The sequence below is a fragment of the Rhinichthys klamathensis genome, unplaced genomic scaffold, assembly GCF_029890125.1.
Source record: "Rhinichthys klamathensis goyatoka isolate OS25496 unplaced genomic scaffold, OSU_Roscu_1.1 h1tg000098l_1, whole genome shotgun sequence".
In the NCBI taxonomy this organism is placed as follows: domain Eukaryota; kingdom Metazoa; phylum Chordata; class Actinopteri; order Cypriniformes; family Leuciscidae; genus Rhinichthys; species Rhinichthys klamathensis.
The window spans coordinates 4819903-4841331 of record NW_026606637.1 but is presented as its reverse complement, the minus strand read 5'-3'; the positions used below and the strand labels follow the sequence as shown (position 1 = coordinate 4841331).

Genomic DNA, 21429 nt, shown 5'->3' with positions numbered 1-21429 from the left:
GGTGTATTCATCAAGACAATGAAGACATTTTCTCGTTAGATCTAACTGACATCTTTTTGAATGTGTTTTCCGGTTCTACAGGTGTTTCACGAAGAGCGTTTGAGCCGGAAGCGCTCGTGGGAAGAGGCGGAGCGTTTCTGTGAGGCGCTAGGAGGTCATCTGCCCAGCCTCGCTGAGACGAAAGATATGCAAGCGTTACATTTCATCCTGAGAGACTCTATCAGGTACAGATCGCACAGTTTTTTTTTCTCCCCATAACTCTCTTTATCATACGCACACACAAAACCAAATACTGTGAAATTGTATTGATTTGTATTTGTACTCTTTGTTTCCCTTTACAGTGATAATCGTTTTTTTTGGGTGGGACTAAATCGTCGAAATCCAAATAACAACAACTGGGAGTGGAGTGATGGGCGTCCGGTGAGTCATTGACATGTGATGTTTCCAGAACAAAATAAAGACATAATTAAGTTGTGAATCAGAGCCATTATTTGCTCCTTTATTAGCTAATGTGTGAAATGTATAGGTGTTGTAATTTGTTTCTGTGTCTTGGTAACAGGTCTCCATGATGATCTTTCCTGAGGAGTTCAACGAAGATGATGCCTATAACAGGGATTGTGTTGCCTTTAAGGTGTGGTAAACAAAACCCCCGAAACATTGCCCTAGCATTGCATGACCTCATTATAATGCAATATTAGCATTATAAATCCTTTTAATTACACTTTTTAAAGGTGCTCTACGTAACTTTTAGCGGCCTCTAGTGGTGATGTTTCAGATTGCAACCAAATTTTACAAGAGCGCTCGTGCTCGAACTCATAGACAATACCGTCTATTACGCAAATATCTCGGCGAATACTTGACGGATTCGGCGAGCACCAAGCTCGTTGGGACCATCTAGTCGAGCTGAAAAGAACCATATAAGTTCCATAGTTTTTGGTGGTGTTTTTCGCGGAGATATTAGCAGAAAACCATCGGGCGCGCTGCAAAATTGCGGACGCCGGTGACGTCACGATCTCAGAAGAAAATCGCTCGTACCTCTGGAACGCAAAGACCCAGAGAGCTCAAATTCCGGGGAGGAGGTCCCAGGGGAACCCTTGCCCGAACGCTAGAGTGGCGGGCCTCGGGGATGCCCCCCACCGGATCGCCGTTCGCTGGGACCCCCGATTTCGAACGGCTATAACTCGGGGAGCCGGGCGAGTTGGACCTCGGGGGTGGGCTCGTTCGAAAGGCCCCGTCCAGCACTACGAACGATTAGAGTCTTGGGAATATTGATCAAAGATTGACTGAGATATAAGCCGAAAAACGTGCGCCTTTAACCGGACGTAACTCCCTGACCGTCTACAATAGACTGTATATAAGGAGAGAGGCTCGGGAGCGCGCATGCACGTCACATCCGTTGGATTTCGCGGTAAATCCGACCCGGAGACTTCACATAGAAATAGGAATACTGGCCTTCAGAGGTAATAGCAAAACTCGACAAGTGGATCATTTTAATGTGTGATTACAACCCCTTCACACACAGGCAATAAAAAAGGATTCATTTTAGTAGAAAAGTTACATAGAGCACCTTTAAATGTTCGGGAATTGAGGATACTGTTAGATTTTGCTGTATTTGGCCGAGCAGTGGTTTGGGTGGCTATGCCAATGCATTAGATTTCTCCAATACATAAAATAAGTAAGCTTGACCAGAGTTCTTGTGGGGAGAAGAATTAATTGAAGGTTTGTAGTGTAGCAGTCCTTCAGCAGCGATGTTAGCATGTCGCCCTTCAACAATCTTAACCCAAAGTTCTGTCCGTGAGACAGAACTTTATACATGAAGACAAATTAAAGGGCTACAGACAATAGAAAACTGTTAGGACCTCCCACAGGAGATTGATCTACACTGCAATCTACTCTGAGCAATGTTGTTTCTTTGGCATTCACACCCATCAGTTTCTATAGGCCATCTGTATGGGCCATTTGGTTCACACCTTTACAGACACTGTTTCAGTTGATTGCATCTTGAGTTTTTGTCCAATCTTGCCTGATACAAAACAGCTGCTCAACAGTCTGTGGTCGACGTTGCCTGATTCTCCTTTTCATGATTGGCCATACAGTTTCAGTAGGAGACAGATCTGGACTGCAGTCAGGCACATGGACTGGTGTAGTAGAGTGTCTAAGAAACCACTCTGTTTTAGGATGTGTACCATGAGGCCTGGCATTGTTTTGCTTCCCATGAAAGATGTCATCTTGATGACAGTTTATGTCTCTGTACAATCCCAATACATCTCCATGTATAGGAGATTGTAATGGTGCCTTCACATATATGCAAGTCACCCATACCGTTTACACTGATGCACCCCCACACCATGACAGATGTTTGCTTTTGCACCTCTCCCTTTCGTATTTGGGACTGAGAAATCAATTTCTGTTTTTCCCCTAAACAAGCTGAAACGTGGACTCATCTGACCACAGCACACATTTCCACTGTCTTTTAGACCATCTGAGATGAGCTCAGGCCCAGAGAACTCAGTGGCATGTCTGCATAGAGTTGATGTATTGTATAGATTTCTCCTTGCGTAACAGAGAATCAAGTTGCATTTCTTGATGCGGAAGGAGACTGTGTTAAGTGACAACGGTTTTCCAAAGTACTCCCGAGCCCATGTGGCTATTGTTTAACACTGTAGCATGATGGTTTCTCATGCAGTGCCGTTTGAGGACTCGAAGGTCACACACATTCAACAGAGGTTTCTTGCCTTACACAGACTGAGATTCTCTGGATTCCCTGAATCTTTTCACAGAATTATGTATGCTAGATGGTGAAAGACCTAAATACTTTGCATTCTTGCATATAGAAATGTGCTTTTTGAATTGTTTGACAATTCTCGAATGAAATTTGGCACAAATCGGTGTGCCATGACCTAGCTTTGTTTGCAAAGACTGAGTTTTGGTGGATGTTCATTTTATACCCAATCAGTCTCTATAATCTCACCTATTACCTGTTCACCTGCTAATTGTGGACTGTTTTTTTTTAAACTTGGATATTCTAAAATATAACTTGGATATTCTGTAATCTTTTCACTTTTAGTTTGCCTTTATTTTGCATTTTTGGAGTGTGTTGCACCCATCAAAATCAAGATTTGTTTATATTTACAAAATGCTATTATTTTGGCCAGTGAAAACATTAAAATGTTTTTCTTTGTACTTTCGTCAGTTAAATAAGAGTTCAAGAGAATGAACAAATCACAGATTCTTGCGTTTCTCTGCGTTTTACAAAACTTTTCTGGAATTGGGGTTGTACATTAATAAAATCAAAAGTTTTATATTAATATTATTTAATGGACCAGTGGTAGCATGAGCTAACAATGAACACTTATTAACAAATATGAATAAATACTGTGACAAATGTATTGCCCATTGTTAATGTTAGTTAACTTGCATTAACTAATGGGACCTTAATGTAAAGTGTTAGTTTAAAGTGTAAATGTGTTCTAAACAACCTAAAATGTTACATTAAACACTAATGTACATAACTGATCACAAAAAGTAATAAGAAACATAACTATTTAAGTAAAATGTAGTGAAAGCTAATGCATCACATAAACATTTACTTACAAAAAACATACTTTTAAACATTATTTTAATGTAAAAGCTAAAATAGTGCTTTAGATTATCAAATTTTTGGTTATATAACTTATTTTATTGAACCAATTAACAGGTTTTTACTGTAGTATTTTATTCTTTTTTCATTAAAATGACATTATAATGACGTGAAAACAGGGTTATAGTTAATGAATATGTGAGTTTGATGTTTTAGTTTCATTGGGATGTGTAAATGTCGAGGAGGGGGCAGTAATTGACACAAAACAGCCTTTCACCGTGGGCAAAAAACAGCCAATCAATAATCAGAAACCTAGAATAGTCACAGCATGACCTACATATGGGCTCCCCCTTCTATTTGGGAGTAGAGAGAGATGGGAAATAAATCAGATCGATGTATTGTCATCAAACAAGATTCAAATTATTAAAAAACACATCAGAGTTATCAAAATGCCAATAATAATAAGAACAAGAAAAACCTGGACAGTAGATGTTACACTGTAGAAATGTAGAAATTTTGAATTAAGACAAAAATAAATATTACTATTCTGTGTTTTTGTGTTTTATCGTCAGTCTTCGAAAGGAACCCACAAGCCGTTTCTCTTCCTCCTGTATCATAATGTTCTTCCACGGTCTTTTTATCCCAGCACCTTTCACTGTGACGCCAAACTGGAATGGGTGTGTCAGATTCCACGAGGTAAACAAACACCCAACACTTTTAAGATCGCTTCCTGGCAAAGTGTAGATTATAGTTTTAGTTAATACTGCTAACATAGATTCTATATTTGCTTTGTAAATGTTTTATTTATATTTGCTTTGCAATTTTTTTATTTAAATTTGCAATTAAATGAGTTTGAAAAGTTCAGTCTCCTTCATTGTAATACTGTAAAAGTGTGACAAGTGCGTTCAGAATTGATATGTTCTAAGGAAAAAGTATCTGCATACACAGGTTTGGAACAGTGTTAATATGTTTTTAACAAAAGCATTTTGTGATTTCATGGTGTTTGCATAATTCTTTAGGTCAAACACCTAAAACTCCAGAGTGGTACAACCCAGGTAGAGCATTCATTTCAAATGCCTATTTTTTTTATTTTTTGTGTGGATTGTCTTTTTTTTGTGTGCGGAAATCAGTGACATATTTTGTTTCACTACTAACAGATGGGCACCATAACACATCAGTGTTTATAGACGGCCAGGAGTTCTGGTTTGTAACAGAGCCAAAGCTGTCGTTTGATGAGGCCGTGTTGTACTGCAGCAGCAACAACAGCAAACTCGCCACACCAGCCAGCCTTTATGCTCTCCGCCACCTTCAGGAACAACTTTTTCAGGTACAGTACCAGAGAGGACAGACGTTTGAATTACAGGGCAGTTCAGGGGTGGACTGAGCCCTTAATTAAAGTTTTACCTTCAGAAGAATGTCAAAACAAAATGTTTGTGAGGTCTTAAAATGTAGTAACACAAGTAAACAATAAAAATGCTGTTTATGCGAAACAGAGCCAAAGTTCATGCATAGACAGACCACAAAACATTATTTAAAAAATATATATATTTACTTTTAATCTGTTGTTGTTATTTAAAAAGTAATTTATATAGATTTTTAAAAAAATGAACAAAACATTTTGTATTATTTTAGAAAGTTATTCAATAAATGCACTGCAGTTCAAATGTTTGTGGTAGGTAAGATTTTATGTTTTTTTTAAGTCTCTAATGCTCACCAAGGCTGCATTTATGTGATCTACAATACAGTAAAAACAGCGATATTGTGAAATATTATTACAATTTAAAATAATTGTTTTCTATTTGAATATATTTTAAAATGCATATTTTAAAAGCTGAAATATTAGCTTAATTACTCCAGTCTTCAGTGTCATGTGATCAGAAATCATTCTAATATGCTGATCTGCTGCTCAAGACACATGTATTATTATCACAGTTGAAAATGGTTATGCCGATTCATTTCTTTTTGTGGAAACTGTGATTACATTTTTCATGATTCTTTGATGAACAGAAAGTTCAAAAGAACAGCATTTATTTGAAATCGAAATCTTTTGTAACATTGTAAGTGTCTTTACTGTTACTTTTGATCAATTTAATGGATCCTTGCTGAATAAAATACTAATTTAATTTAAACATTTACTGACGCCAAACTTTTGAATAGTAGTGTACTGAACCAAATATGAACCAAGCTGTCTGCAAATTTACTGTCTTTTATTTATTAAATAAATAGCATTGAAATAATATCATGATAATCAAGTCAAGAGTCAATACAGATTGTTTCAAAGCAGCTTTACAGGGATAAACAGGAAAATAAGGATCATTGATGCAAACAAAGTTCAATTCTGCTGTAAAGCAGCTCTAAAAAGACAATAGTGTTGTTATGCGCTTTGAGTCAGCTTCAATGTTAATCAAATTCAGTTCTATAACCGTGTCAATGTTGCAAAAAATAGCCGAAACGAAGTCCGAACCAGCTATAAAGCAGCTCTGCAGACAAAAGCGGTGTCATCGTCAAGCTCAATTCAGTTCAAGTTTTGCTCTCAGCCAATAGTGTCAGAGCAGTCAGATGAATAATATTACTGAATATTAAAATGATTAGTTAATCACAAATTTGCAAAACTAAAACTGAGCTTGCCATTTTACCTATTGCGAAATAAACACATGTGGAAGTTGCGTTCATATCTGTAGCAACACGTGGCTATGGGTGCATTTATTATTATTATATACATAATTGGGTGATTTTTATATACTTAGTGTATCAAAAATTAGACAAATCAGTTTGTTTCTTTTTTAAATGTTCTTTTAAATTTTTAAAAACCCCTATACTCATAAATGTACAATGTTTGATCCACAACACAAGAAAGTAGAGATCTGTTGGGTAATGGATTAAATTAATATGAGTGAATATCATGTGATTGTTCATATCAGCCAGTAATGAATTGAATTGTCATGACCTGTTGTAGCATGCAGAAACAGAGTTTGTGAGGTGGTGGGCAGACCTGCGTTATCCTGGTCCTCATGTTTCCTTTATGTAAGTTGGCTAAGTTGGTTTATCATACCTTATCTAAACCACAATTACAGGCATGAACCTCTCTTATATTTATCATTTATTGTCTTTTTATATGTGTCTTTATTGTTTGTGCTTGCAGGTTGAGCCCCTATCATCCAGCGTTCCTGGGCAGATGTCCTTCTATCACTCACATCTCTCTTGGACCCGGTATGAGAGTCTTATTGTGATTCCTAAAGTAATTTCAACATCTTGCAGAATTTACCTTGGAGCAGCTTGACGTGTTTTTCATTTGAAGATGTTTCATGGCTCATTCAAATGGCCTCCCTAGTTGTAGCACAATAGTACATTTCTGTGAATATTGTAAGACCCATAAATCACTTCTAGCTTGGTTCCTTTTTAATTGCCCTGGTGATATTTTCACTGACCTCAGACAGAAATGAAAAATGTTGAGTAAATATCAGTATAAATTTTTATAAAACATTAAGAGTTTTTAGGGTGTGTTGGTTTGTTTAGTCCAGACCAAAAACACATTTAGTCTTGGTCCGCTTAGCATTCACACTGGCATTTTATATGCCAGATATGTTCACAACCTGATTGGTCGGCTTTTATTGCGTATATTTTCCAACGGATCTTACTGATCATCCAAAGCAATGCTGTGAGTTGGGCTAAATGCTCTCATTTTATGTATAAATATTTAAATAAATTTTATAAATAATAGTTTAAATGATTTATTTTCCTGTAGCTCAATAGAGCATAGAGCTAGCAACACCAAGGTCATGAGTTCATTTCCCAGGAAGAGCAAGAAATAATAAAACGTCAATGTCTACTTTGAATCCAATATTAGTCCCTTTGATTAAGTTTAAATACATTTAAATAAATAATATTTATAATTATTATTTTTCTTCCAGACACACTACTTATAAATGACCCCTCCCAAATGTTATTTGTTAGTTCTATTATATAATTATAAGGTCCATTTTGTACAAGAAAAGCCAATAAAGCATTTTTGATTGCTTTCATAATAGAGGATAAGAAAGACAAATTTAATTGTAAAAGATAAGAAAATGTTCTAAAATAATATCTCTCTGTGCTGAAAGCAACGGTTATGATTTATGAAGCAACTCAGATGATCCTCTTTAATCTATGTTCCCCTGAAGGTTATACCAGAAGCTGTAATGAAAGACAGCCGTTTGTGTGCGAGACCCTGAATGTCACTTCTGCGGAGAAAGGAACCCCAGAACCGCACCCACCCGGCACCCCATGTGGGGGATGGTCCCAGCACTTCAAAGACAAGGTCTGACATGCCAATCACATCCCTTGAAATTTGAAGATGTGTGTGTTTTTTAATGCCATCATTGTATATGTGTATTGCAGTGCTACTGGCCTTTATCTGAGTCTTATTTCCAAAACTTCAAAGATGCCAATGAGTTATGCAAAACACTGAAAGGCTCGATGCTCACCATATCTGACCAAGTTGAACAGGGTTTGTTTGGGTTTTATATCATTAAAATCCACTGAGAACATATTTAATACACATAATTAACACACTTAACAACTTTCCGTCTTGTGCATCTTGCCTCCGTCTAGACTTCATCACTACAATGTTACCGCAGTTACCCGGGCAACCTCAGAAGGTCTGGATTGGTATGAAGTTCAACCTTCATGACACTCAGTGGGTGGATAACTCGCCAGTTGAATATCTGAACTTCAATCCTCTCCTGCATGGCCAGTTACGACCCATTTTCATCAATGCAAGTGTCCATCTGCTTTGAAAGTCTTACAATAAATGATATTGTTGACAGCATTTGTGGCATGCGGTGGATTATACAGAGAATAGTTTTGTTTCTCATTTTATAAAAACAAGAAATATGTTTAGAATAATGTAACAATGGAAGCCTAGCTTCTTCTTTAAAGGTTAGTTTGCCCAAAAATGAAAGCCTCAGAAAAAAAAAAATGCAAGGATGCATTATATTGATCAAAAGTGACAGTAAAGGCATTTATAATGTTACAAAGATGTCTATTTTAAATGTTAAAAAACTATATTCATCAAAGAATTCTGAATTTATTTATTTGTACACGTATCCAAACATTGATAATAATAAGAAATGTTTCTTGAGCAGCAAATCAGCATTTTAGAATGATTTCTGAAGGATCATGTGACACTGAAGACTGGAGGAATGATGCTAAAAATTCATCTTTGTTACCACGGGAATAAATTACATTTTAGTGTATGTTACAATAGAAAATGGTTATTTTAAATTGTAATAATATTTTACTGAATTTTTGATCAAATAAATGCAGCCTTGACTTATTTCAAAAACATTTAAAAAAGTCCCTAGTCTTTAGAATGGTACTTTAAAAGCAACATTATATTGATCCATCACATTTGAATGGTATTCTGAAGTCATACAATTACTTGAAAACAGATATGAAAGAAAATTTTAGTCATTTTTGGAGCTTGACAGCCTGAGTCCTCATTCATTTTTCACTGTATGGAAAAGAGCATCATGAACATTCCCCAAAACATCTCTTTATTTGCTTAATGGAAGAATGAAACTCATACGTGTCGTACAAGTTTTCATTTTTATGTGAACTAGTCACTCTGATGCAAAATGAAAAGTAGAGGAACACATTTTGTTTTATTCATCTCCCATATGCCACGTCATGTATTCAATTGGCTTTGCTTTTAATATCATAAGCAAACATTTCATTCAGAATTTTGCTTTAAAACATTTTGAGGCCATAGAGTAATCACAATACACTTAATCTGACTTAATTTCTCCTTTTACTCTTGAATTGCTTGGCAGACGTTTGAGCAAGACTCCCTGGAGCTCTGTGCCTACATGTACAATGATGATCATTCTGACATGATGGGCACCTGGGACTACACCTCCTGCTCTGACCGGCAGAATCTCAGCATCTGCCAGCATTATGCAGGTATGAGCCGCCAGCGACCGTCTCAGTCATCTGTATGTTAAATAGCGTTCTGTTGATTAACATCCAACTGACAATTTCCCCAGATAAACCAGAGGAACCTAAGCCTGAGGATAACTTCACAGTTCATGATCATACATTTAAGGTGGTACAGCAGGACAATTTAACATGGTCAGAGGCTCTTCGGTTGTGCCGGAACAACGATATGGACTTGGCCAGCATACCGAATGCATATGTCCAAGCAGTGCTTACAGTGCAAGTTTCTCGAAGAGGACAGCCACTCTGGATTGGACTCTTAAGCGAAGACGTGAGTGAAAATCACACACTCCCATACACTACCGTTCAAAAGTTTGGGGTCGGTAGGATTTTTGAATGTTTTTGAAAGAAGTCTCTTCTCAGCAAGGCTACATTTGGCTACATAGTAAACAGTCATATTGTGAAATATTATTACAATTTAAAATAAATATTTCTATATATTTTAAAATGTAATTTATTCCTTTGATGGCAAAGCTGAATTTTCAGCAGCCATTACTCCAGTTTTCAGTGTCACATGATCCTTCAGAAATCATTTGGACCCACTTAATATTAAGTCTTTTTAACTACTGTGTACAAATACATATTTTTACATTGTACTTGTATATAAAAATACTTTTAAATTACATCTGTAATTACTTCTTCTATAATTACACTGTTGACACTTCCCTTTCCCCATAACCCACGCTTAAACTTACCCATACAACCAAACCTGTTCATAACCTTAACTGTATCCCATCTCAATAGCATCAACAGTGTTTTGTAATTCAACATGAACACAATACGTCCATTTTAGTTACAGACACTTAATATAAAGTGGGACCAATCATTCTAATATGCTGATTTGTTACTTAAGAAACATTTCTCATTATTATCAATGTTGAACCGTTTTGTGTGTTAATATTGATATTGTAACAAAACAAAACAAAAAAAACAGTTCAATGTCATGAACATCTTTGATTAATATTTGTTTTTATCAAGGAAGGGGAGCACTACCACTGGACAGACCATAGCCACACTGAGTTCAACCGCTGGTCCTCTGAAGCCACTGAAGGGGCCTGTGTGTATCTGGACACTGATGGTTTCTGGAAGGCCACCGAATGTGAAGAAGAGCTTTCAGGAGTGATCTGCCACATCCCACACAGTGAGGATCATTTGTTCTTAAGCAAATTCAATTCATAAATGCTAACTGCTAACCTTATCTGATGATATTGGCATAACTGGAACTGATATTGGAACTGCTTTTCATTATTTACACACATATGTTTTGCTTTAAAATGCATTTTCCCATAACAGATAAGACCGTCACTCCTGAAGTGCAATCTGTCACATGTCCCCACAAAAGCAATGGACAGAACTGGATCCGCTTTAAGAAGAACTGCTACACGTTACTGCTGGGGTCCTCAAGGTGGGGCAACAACAACATCAGTGAACAGCAGATCTGCAAGACTCTTGGTACGGATGGTGCTTAATCGTATCTGGGACTTAAAATACTAGATGAACTATTCTGCACAACATCTTGTTCATGTTTACTTTTCTGCTGATTTTTCAAAGTTTTATTGTATACAGAAACAGCAACTCTAATCAGCCATGGTCAAAGCTGTTGTAAAATGATTATGGACATAAATGCCCATGTTAAATGATTTCTAAGGAGCATTACCTGAATTGCATGATGTTTAATGGTTATCCTTCCTGTATGTTTTAGCTGGGTATGGAGAAATCCTGACCATTCGTGATGAGACCGAGAATGATTTTATCAGGCTGCAGTTGCAGCCGTTCAGAAGCTTGGTGTCGTTTGTGTGGCTGGGAATGAACCGAAACAAGACCGGTAAGATGATCACTTGTCAAAGTTCAATCTTGTCAGGTGTGTTATCTTAATAGCCAATTATCAGACTAAATATGTAAAATTTTTATACACTACACAACTTTTACATTTTAACTGATTTTAAAACACTAAACATGATACATTTGCTGACTTTATAAATGGTTAGAGAGAAAACACACTTCCAGACCTTCAAGTAATTCCAAACTCCTGCAGAAACATGCGCCTTTTTTCTAGGAGACGCATGACGATTGAAAATAGTTTGTGTTCTAAATTCGGTGAAACTATCAAACATGTTTGATCTCCCCTGGATGGAATCATTGTCCGAATCTAAAAAATCTGAGCCCATCATACAATACACAATTTTCTTTTAAAATTGGTCAACTCCGATGTTAATATATCTAAAGGCTGTAAATACGGTAGCTGTTAATTTTTCTTTTTGCCATGATTGTTTTAGATGAGCAGCTGAAATGGCTTGATGGAAGCAATGTGCAGTTCTCCAACTGGAAATATGGTGAAAGACCAAACATCACAGAACCCTTCATGGCTGGCCTCAACGTGATTGGAGAGTGGGAAATAATAACCAACCAACGTCTTTTCAATGCCTTCAGACAGCGAAGTATTGTGGTGTGCAAGATTGAAAATGGTAAAGCAACACCAATAAGTTTTCAGCTTGTTTTACACTTTATATACTGTACAAGTATATTTTTACATAAATCTTTTTTTTATTTAGGCTTAATCTGCAAAATGAGCAATTGACATGTAATCCATCTATTAATCAACAATCAATAATCAATTATTATTAAAAAACAACTACTTGAAATAGCCAAATATTTGAATTTATTTATTATAAAGTGAATGTGACACTGCAGAATTATTTAAAGAGCTCATGAAATCATAGTAGTATTTTTGTAGCTTTGGTGGGTCTTTATTCTAGTGTACTACTAAAAATATACAAAACAAACTTTTGATATACACATTTAAAATGTAAAAAAAAAACACACAAAAAACACAAGCCCTTCAACATGTCCTGGCCCAGGAAAAGACTGTAGGAAAGAAACCTGTGATTGCCAAACCAGCCAAATACCATGCAATCTTTAAGTGAACGGCAAAAAGAAAATAGATTATTAATTAAATGAATAAAAAAAAATATATATATATATATATATATATATATATGGAGGGAGGGAGGGAGGGTTCTTTTGATTAAAGATTATGAGGACACATTCAAAAAACAGATAAATAATGCAATATTCCATAAATTAAAAAAAAAGAATTGTCCATTTTGATTTCATGGTGACTTTAATATTTTTGTGGAAATTGACTTGTGATGCATTTTTTTAAAGATTTTTTTAATTAATCGAATGTTCAAAAGAACAGCATTAAGCATTATAAGCAGCATTAATATTAGCATTTGGTGGGTATTATAAGTGTCAGTCCTTGCTGAATAAAAGTATTAATTTATTTTAAAAAATGGTAGTGTGTAGGTCCCTTACATCTATGTAGATAGTAGGCAAGATTCTTGTTGTAGCTTGTAATTTGTCAACTTACGAAAATGTCTTTCACAGATCCCAAAGATGAATTCATGAAGGGCGTGGTTGACGTTAATACTCCAGATGGCATAAGTTACCGTCGAGTGGCCAAGAAAATGGACTGGTATCAGGCACTGCAAGAGTGTGGCAGCAATGGAGGCCATCTTGCCAGCATTAGTGACAAAACGACTAACGACAACATGGCGCTGATTGCCAAAAGGGACGGCTTTTCACTGTGGATTGGCCTCTCCAAACAAGATGTACACAGTTTTTGTGATAATAGCAACAATTGACAGCAATTACTAACTGTGAGCTTAAACGTTTGCTCTGAATTGTTATCATTATGAATTTTGATGGCTTTTTCTCTAGGTAAGCGGATGGCCCTTTGAGTGGTCAGATGGGACCGCGGTAAAATTCCAACCAGATGGATTTGTAGCTGATGGCCGTGATTCTGAGGAAAAGTGTGTGTTTGTTGACTCCAAAGGCACCTGGTCATCTGTCAACTGCCATGCAGCCCAAGAAGGGGCCATCTGCTACAACAACATCAATGAAAGTAAGTCAAGCATGCAATAACACAACACAAAGCAACTGTTGTTCTGAAAAGTTCAGTCTGAAACAGTTTTTTCTTCCGTTTTTTTTCTTCTTCCAGAAACTAGTGCACATCTACCTTCTCAGTCCAGCAGTAGTTGTCCTGAAAGTGATAGTCAGACCTCTTGGGTCCTGTTTAAAGATCACTGTTATGCTTTCAACACGTACAACTACTCAGTCTTTACCATGGAGAGTGCCAAGAACGTGTGTCAGAATCTGGGTGAGTATTCTGCTGCGTCTTTAGCAACTTTCACCTAGTTTCACATTCAGTTGGCAACTTTTTTTTGGCTTGGTTAGACAGGAAGCGACAACACACATGTGAATGACCAGTTTGTCTAGTTTTACACGCTATTTAGGGGCATATCTAAAATGTTTGTTACCACGATAACAGACCAACATGATAAAACGCTCAAACAATTCCACAAAGGTTTCTACCAGTGGTTTTACAGACAAAATCTGCCCTTAAAAGTTGCAATTTCAGCCAGCTCTTGACATTTTTCTGTGAAATAGGCATCGGATGGTGGGTGAACAGATTGATTACATGGTAACTGTTATTTCTACCCGTTTTAGGAACAGTTTCTCAATTCCAAACCCCAACATAATCACTAATAACTGTACATACCAACCCGAAAATCAACCTGAAAGTGTCTAACAACATCTTGTATTTCTCCTGTATAGATTCTTCGTCCAAGCTGTTAACCATCAAGAGTAAAGAGGAGAATGATTTTGTCTCCAACTATATGATTAAGAACCCTTCCATCACCAGCAGAGTGTGGCTGGCGCTCAACTTTGACTCCAAAGGTAAACTAATGATTAATCTACCTTCAAGCTCACCATGTCCTTTTTTAGGACTTTTTAAGAGTTATGTATTGCAGCATGGATCATTAAATTACACGGTGTAAAAATAGAAATGTTTTCAAATGAGAAGAGATCAACTTTGTGGACTTATTTTAGCTTTGTTTCCTCTAAGGTAAGCCCACTGGCTGGCAGGACGGCAGTGAACTGGACTTCTCCAGCTGGGATGCAAAATTAGGGCCGCAATTATCACAGGACACATCGCAGATCTGCGCAGTCATGGTCTCCAGCAAAGGCATCTGGACCCAAGCCAACTGCTCGTACAGTCCCAGCCGGCTCGTCTGCAAAGCACCTGCCTGTGAGTCCTCACAACTTCTCATCTTGAAAATGACTCATAATATACATATAATCAATAATAATATGCAATAAATATAATAATAATATACAATAAAGTTAAAATAATATATTTTATGAATAATTCATAATTTTATTAACTTTATTGAACACACACACACACACACACACACATGCACACACACACACATATATAGATACACTCACCGGCCACTTTATTAGGTACACCTGTCCAACTGCTCGTTAACACTTAATTTCTAAGCAGCCAATCACATGGCGGCAACTCAGTGCATTTAGGCATGTAGACATGGTCAAGACAATCTCCTGCAGTTCAAACCGAGCATCAGTATGGGGAAGAAAGGTGATTTGAGTGACTTTGAACGTGGCATGATTGTTGGTGCCAGAAGGGCTGGTCTGAGTATTTCAGAAACTGCTAATCTACTGGGATTTTCACGCACAACCATCTCTAGGGTTTACAGAGAATGGTCCGAAAAAGAAAAAACATCCAGTGAGCGGCAGTTCTGTGGGCGGAAATGCCTTGTTGATGCCAGAGGTCAGAGGAGAATGGCCAGACTGGTTCGAGCTGATAGAAGGGCAACAGTGACTGAAATAACCACTCGTTACAACCGAGGTATGCAGCAAAGTATTTGTGAAGCCACAACACGCACAACCTTGAGGCGGATGGGCTACAACAGCAGAAGACTCCACCGGGTACCACTCATCTCCACTACAAATAGGAAAAAGAGGCTACAATTTGCAAGAGCTCACCAAAATTGAACAGTTGAAGACTGGAAAAATGTTGCCTGGTCTGATGAGTCTCGATTTCTGTTGAGACATTCAGATGTTAGAGTCAGAATTTTGCGTAAACAGAATGAGAACATGGAACCATCATGCCTTGTTACCACTGTGCAGGCTGGTGGTGGTGGTGTAATGGTGTGGGGGATGTTTTCCTGGCACACTTTAGGCCCCTTAGTGCCAATTGGGCATCGTTTAAATGCCACGGCCTACCTGAGCATTGTTTCTGACCATGTCCATCCCTTTATGGCCACCATGTACCCATCCTCTGATGGCTACTTCCACCATGTCACAAAGCTCTAATCATTTCAAATTGGTTTCTTGAACATGACAATGAGTTCACTGTACTAAAATGGCCTCCACAGTCACCAGATCTCAACCCAATAGAGCATCTTTGGGATGTGGTGGAACGGGAGATTCGCATCATGGATGTGCAGCCGACAAATCTGCGGCAACTGTGTGATGCCATCATGTCAATATGGACCAAACTCCCTGAGGAATGCTTCCAGCACCTTGTTGAATCTATGCCACGAAGAATTGAGGCAGTTCTGAAGGCAAAAGGGGGTCCAACCCGTTACTAGCATGGGGTACCTAATAAAGTGGCCGGTGAGTGTATATATATATATATATACTCATTAATTTGATTAATCTGTTGATTTATGTTTCCGATTAATCGGATGAAAAAAATAAAATACTTTTATTTCAATCCATTATTTTAAACAATGTTATTCCACATCCTGCCCAATGCTGTCCCCCAAACAATGTGTAATATAAAAGCATATTAAAAAACAAACATTGTAAATGTATCTAGGTAGGTTATGATGTACCTTATAGGCAAAACAGGGTTAAAATTCAAACATTACATTCTAAACCTAAAAACAACTGATTGCTTTTCTGAAAGCAGAATTAAAATGATTAAATTAAAAATAATAAACAAAAACAATATGAGGTATGAGGAACACACATTTATTCACTGAACATAGTGATTACATACACTCACCTAAAGGATTATTAGGAACACCTGTTCAATTTCTCATTAATGCAATTATCTAATCAACCAATCACATGGCAGTTGCTTCAATGCATTTAGGGGTGTGGTCCTGGTCAAGACAATCTCCTGAGCTCCAAACTGAATGTCAGAATGGGAAAGAAAGGTGATTTAAGCAATTTTGAGCGTGGCATGGTTGTTGGTGCCAGACGGGCCGGACTGAGTATTTCACAATCTGCTCAGTTACTGGGATTTTCACGCACAACCATTTCTAGGGTTTACAAAGATTGGTGTGAAAAGGGAAAAACATCCAGTATGCGGCAGTCTTGTGGGCGAAAATGCCTTGTTGATGCCAGAGGTCAGAGGAGAATGGGCCGACTGATTCAAGCTGATAGAAGAGCAACTTTGACTGAAATAACCACTCGTTACAACCAGTGCTTAATTTGTGGGAGACTCAAAGTGGGAGGTCCCGGAGTGCAGAGGGGGGGTGGATCCGGCGACTCAAAACGGAGGTTGGAGGCAACGAAAAAAAAAAAAAAAAGCTATGTAGCTTCTGACTAAAAAAAAACAAACACTGTGTGTGTATCAGGGCAATGTTTATTTTAATTTCAGAACATCCACTACATGGGTGCAAAATGTAAAAAAAAAAAAAAAAAAATTTCACAAGCAGCAAGGGGGTCGCACACCGGACGAGAAGCGCCGCGTTGCGTCTTGGACAACTCGAGGTATCGCACACCGGACGCGCACTTTCTCAGTTTATGGCCAGCAATATTGTTATGTTTAAGGACATTATGGAATTAAGATAATGTCTGTATTATGTTATGATTGTACTGTACAATCGTTGCTAGTCTGCAGACTCTGAACACTTCACTTCAGAGTGTCCGTTAACTGAATGAATTGAGAATCTCACCTGAAAACCCGATAACATCAGCAATTTTCATTCAAGCAACTGATTTATGTAAATGAATGTAAAACTAAATGTATATTGCATGCAGCACAGGGTGAAGTTAGACAGTTTTTACATTAACAACGCCGAATGGCGCTGCTGGTGTGTGTACATAGAGAATAATGTGTTAGAATTTTAAAGACGTGGCGTTGCGCTTCTCGTCCGGTGTGCGACCCACTTTACCCTGAAAATTCACCTCAAAAACGCATCGAAACTGCGCAATCAAGATTTTTGTGGAACTTCAATGGGGAATAAAGACTAACAAGACAGATAACAACATTGAACACTACACAAACAGTAATTATTAATTTGCCATAGTGACACAGGAGGTGCCGGATCCAATAAAAAAGGTTCCGGATCCAACGTCGGAGGTGCCGGAACATGTTCCGGCGTGTTCCGGCTCAAATTAAGCCCTGGTTACAACCGAGGTATGCAGCAAAGCATTTGTGAAGCCACAACACGCACAATCTTGAGGCGGATGGGCTACAACAGCAGAAGACCCCACCGGGTACCACTCATCTCCACTACAAATAGGAAAAAGAGGCTACAATTTGCAAGAGCTCACCAAAATTGGACAGTTGAAGACTGGAAAAATGTTGCCTGGTCTGATGAGTCTCGATTTCTGTTGAGACATTCAGATGTTAGAGTCAGAATTTGGCGTAAACAGAATGTGAACATGGATCCATCATGCCTTGTTACCACTGTGCAGGCTGGTGGTGGTGGTGTGATGGTGTGGGGGATGTTTTCTTGGCACACTTTAGGCCCCTTAGTGCCAATTGGGCATCGTTTAAATGCCACGGCCTACCTGAGCATTGTTTCTGACCATGTCCATCCCTTTATGGCCACCATGTACCCATCCTCTGATGGCTACTTCCAGCAGGATAATGCACCATGTCACAAAGCTCGAATCATTTCAAATTGGTTTCTTGAACATGACAATGAGTTCACTGTACTAAAATGGCCCCCACAGTCACCAGATCTCAACCCAATAGAGCATCTTTGGGATGTGGTGGAACGGGAGCTTCGTGCCCTGGATGTGCATCCCACAAATCTCCATCAACTGCAAGATGCTATCCTATCAATATGGGCCAACATTTCTAAAGAATGCTTTCAGCACCTTGTTGAATCAATGCCACGTAGGATTAAGGCAGTTCTGAAGGCGAAAGGGGGTCAAACACAGTATTAGTATGGTGTTCCTAATAATCCTTTAGGTGAGTGTAAATGGGCTGATTCCAACAATAGTGCCTTTACTGTTACTGCTCTCATAAATATGGTTACTTGTGTTACATGTATATTTTTAAACCTACTACACTTAATTTCTAACAAAAAATATTTGATTGTTTATTTTTTTTTTCATCTATCGATGGTTTTCAGTGGCATTGCAAATTCAAAACAAAGCAACATTATGGTATAACATGTTGTATATTGCATGTGCAGATCCAGGTAGCCCTGTGGCTTTGATCTTCTTCATCATTGTACTCCTCTGCATCATCGTTGCTGGCGTCTTCCTCCTATACCAGAAAAACAAGCATCGCTTCCATTCGACTGTACGTTACCAGCGCAACTTTGATGACGCGGACAGTACGAGTATAATTAATAATGCTGAATAATGCCTCAAGTGAATGATGTCAAATTAAACGGTAGCTATGATGTGCCTTTTACTACAAACACTCTATGCCATCTCCAGGAACACCTGCTTCAGTGGTTCAAACTAAGGTTATTTATTATCCACCTCACAGCATGGCTTACATGGATGACTCGACAGTTTTTGTAAATGAAAATAGGAGTGGTAATGTTTGAGGTTTTAATGTTTAAATTAAAATGTCTGAAATGCTTGTGTATATTTTAATAGGAGGACTGCTGGTACTTTCCGTACTATAAAAATTTGATTGTGTTACTTTGGCTTTTCTTGAAATTAAGTTATCAAAATCAGGGTTTTTCACTCCTCTTGAGCAGCACTGGATATTAACTTGCACTTAGAGCTGGGAAGATTTTAAGATTGTACATTTTGGAAGATTTTCCTCTTTTCTTTTTGAAGACGTTATTTTAACAGAGCGTCAAGGATCCCAAACCTAGTTATCGTTTTTCCTTTTTTTATTTTATTATTTGATTTCTGAAAGCCACTCTTTAAAATTGATAGATTTATTAGTCATCACTCAATAGAGCATTCCTATCAAACTTGCCATAATGGTGTTTTTCCACAGTGTTTTGTTTTCCTATGATGATGTATCATGTACTTCTCCTTGTATTATGGCTTGGTTTGCTTTCATTAATATCCAAGTTCTGTACAACAGCTAATGGTATCGCTGAGTGCACTAAGTGCAGTGCAAGACGCTTATGATAAAATTACATTCAGAGATTATATCTATGCACTCTTTTGCTTAATTCACTCAAACTACTGAAATCTGATGCACTTTAATTAGCTTTTTGAATCGAACTATTAGTGAAGGAATGCTTTGTAAATATTTTATTGTATATTTGTTGTTGCTGTTGATTTTTTTTTTTTTTTTTTTTTTTTTTTACTCCAAACTACACCAAAGATGATTCGGGAATTGATGGTATGTTAATATATTGCAAACCCAAACATGTTAACTAAAGCTGCTTTTGTAAAAAGATTTTTTAAGAGAATCTTTTGTGATCCTTGTCTTTTGATTTGAATACATATCAGCTTTCCTCTGTTTTGACCACAGCAGAAGATGCTCAATAAAACAATGTACGTCTTCTAATAGTATATGTCCTTTGTTGGTGAATATTAAAATAAATGTTGGTTACACTTTATTTTGATGGTCCCCTTTATACATTCTGTTGACTATAAGTAATGTTGCACCTACCCCAGACAGCAACATGGTGTCGGCCCAGATCCGGCCCACATCTGGTACGCATTGAATACACATGTACCAGATGTGTGGCCCGGACACTATGTTGCTGTCTGGGACATGTCTACTAATTCTCATTAGAGTGTTAGTAGAATATGAGTAGACTGTTGGGTTAGGGTTAGTAGAATAAGTTGATATGTAGTTGCAAAGTCAGTAGAATGTCATTTGGGGGAGCATCAAAATAAAGTGTTACCGAAATGTTTTTGGGTCACAGTGTTAAATTAATTGATATTTTAGTTGCAAAGTTGCAGTATTCATTAGTATCTACTATCTACATGTTGCTTTAGTATTATCCAGGCTGCCAAAAAGGCGGTATTTAATGCACAAGCCATTCACACTAAAGGAAACTAATGGTTCAGGGCAAATAGAATACTAAAGTGAAGAACAGATTACACAGATGTACTTAAGGTGGCTTGTATGTCTTTCAATTGTATGTCATTCATTCTGTCATTCATACTAAACTGAATGTTTACTGAATGCCTCAGACCAACTATTGGTAAATTCTCACCACTGTTGACCGGGAGCAACACACAAGCCTTGCCGTTTCAGGGATACTCTGACCCAGTCGGCTTGCCATAACAGTTTGGCCCTTGTCAAAATCGCTCCGATCGTTATTCCTGCATCCAACACGTTGAGAACAAGAAGTGATTGTTTGCTTACCATCTAATCTACCCAGACCTTAATATGTGGCCTTGTTAGGAGATGATCAACGATATTCGCTTTACCTGTGACTGGCCATAATGTTTTGGCTCATCATTATTCTGAATTTTTTTTTCTTTTCTTTTTTTCTGGTCTTGGTCTACATCTTACAGGGGTTTGACAGACACCATTAATTAGTTAATGTCTTATGTAGCAGTACTGTAACTGCAGGGTGTCATTTACAGTCTCTCTCTCTGTTTTATCTCCTGTTAAAAATAGATTTTGGCAACTGTAGCCCAGTAAGAGGGAGGGTAGATTAAACCCCTAAAAAGGGGCTCCCAAGATGCCGACTTAAGCATCATTTTGGAAATCACTTCTTTTTGAAGATAAAATTTAAAAACTGATAAGAAATTGTCTTGTCATCAACCCAGGGCTTTTTGAATATTTACAAACTCAAGCGTCTTTCAAAATTGTGCAGAGGGCTATAAAAGATTCTTATTTTGAACTGAACTTAAACCCAAAGTTGCCACGAATGTGCTTCTCT

The 21429-nt window shown here is 37.6% G+C and overlaps 1 protein-coding gene across 1 annotated transcript in view; it reads left to right on the top strand.

Annotated features, from left to right (window-relative positions):
- ly75 (lymphocyte antigen 75) overlaps positions 1 to 20096 on the top strand; it is a 34471-nt gene extending 14375 nt beyond the window's left edge. The window contains exons 13-35 of the mRNA XM_056252767.1: positions 82 to 224; positions 342 to 420; positions 560 to 631; positions 4153 to 4276; positions 4600 to 4635; positions 4738 to 4907; positions 6537 to 6604; positions 6723 to 6790; positions 7741 to 7877; positions 7958 to 8066; positions 8171 to 8334; positions 9391 to 9520; positions 9604 to 9824; positions 10532 to 10694; positions 10847 to 11005; positions 11256 to 11378; positions 11830 to 12018; positions 12941 to 13164; positions 13274 to 13457; positions 13554 to 13712; positions 14171 to 14293; positions 14463 to 14645; positions 18808 to 20096. Of these exons, the coding sequence (XP_056108742.1) occupies positions 82 to 224; positions 342 to 420; positions 560 to 631; positions 4153 to 4276; positions 4600 to 4635; positions 4738 to 4907; positions 6537 to 6604; positions 6723 to 6790; positions 7741 to 7877; positions 7958 to 8066; positions 8171 to 8334; positions 9391 to 9520; positions 9604 to 9824; positions 10532 to 10694; positions 10847 to 11005; positions 11256 to 11378; positions 11830 to 12018; positions 12941 to 13164; positions 13274 to 13457; positions 13554 to 13712; positions 14171 to 14293; positions 14463 to 14645; positions 18808 to 18980 (3201 nt within the window). The 3' untranslated portion in view covers positions 18981 to 20096. The remainder of the gene's footprint in view (positions 1 to 81; positions 225 to 341; positions 421 to 559; positions 632 to 4152; positions 4277 to 4599; positions 4636 to 4737; positions 4908 to 6536; positions 6605 to 6722; positions 6791 to 7740; positions 7878 to 7957; positions 8067 to 8170; positions 8335 to 9390; positions 9521 to 9603; positions 9825 to 10531; positions 10695 to 10846; positions 11006 to 11255; positions 11379 to 11829; positions 12019 to 12940; positions 13165 to 13273; positions 13458 to 13553; positions 13713 to 14170; positions 14294 to 14462; positions 14646 to 18807) is intronic.
- The last annotated feature ends 1333 nt before the right edge of the window (positions 20097 to 21429 follow it).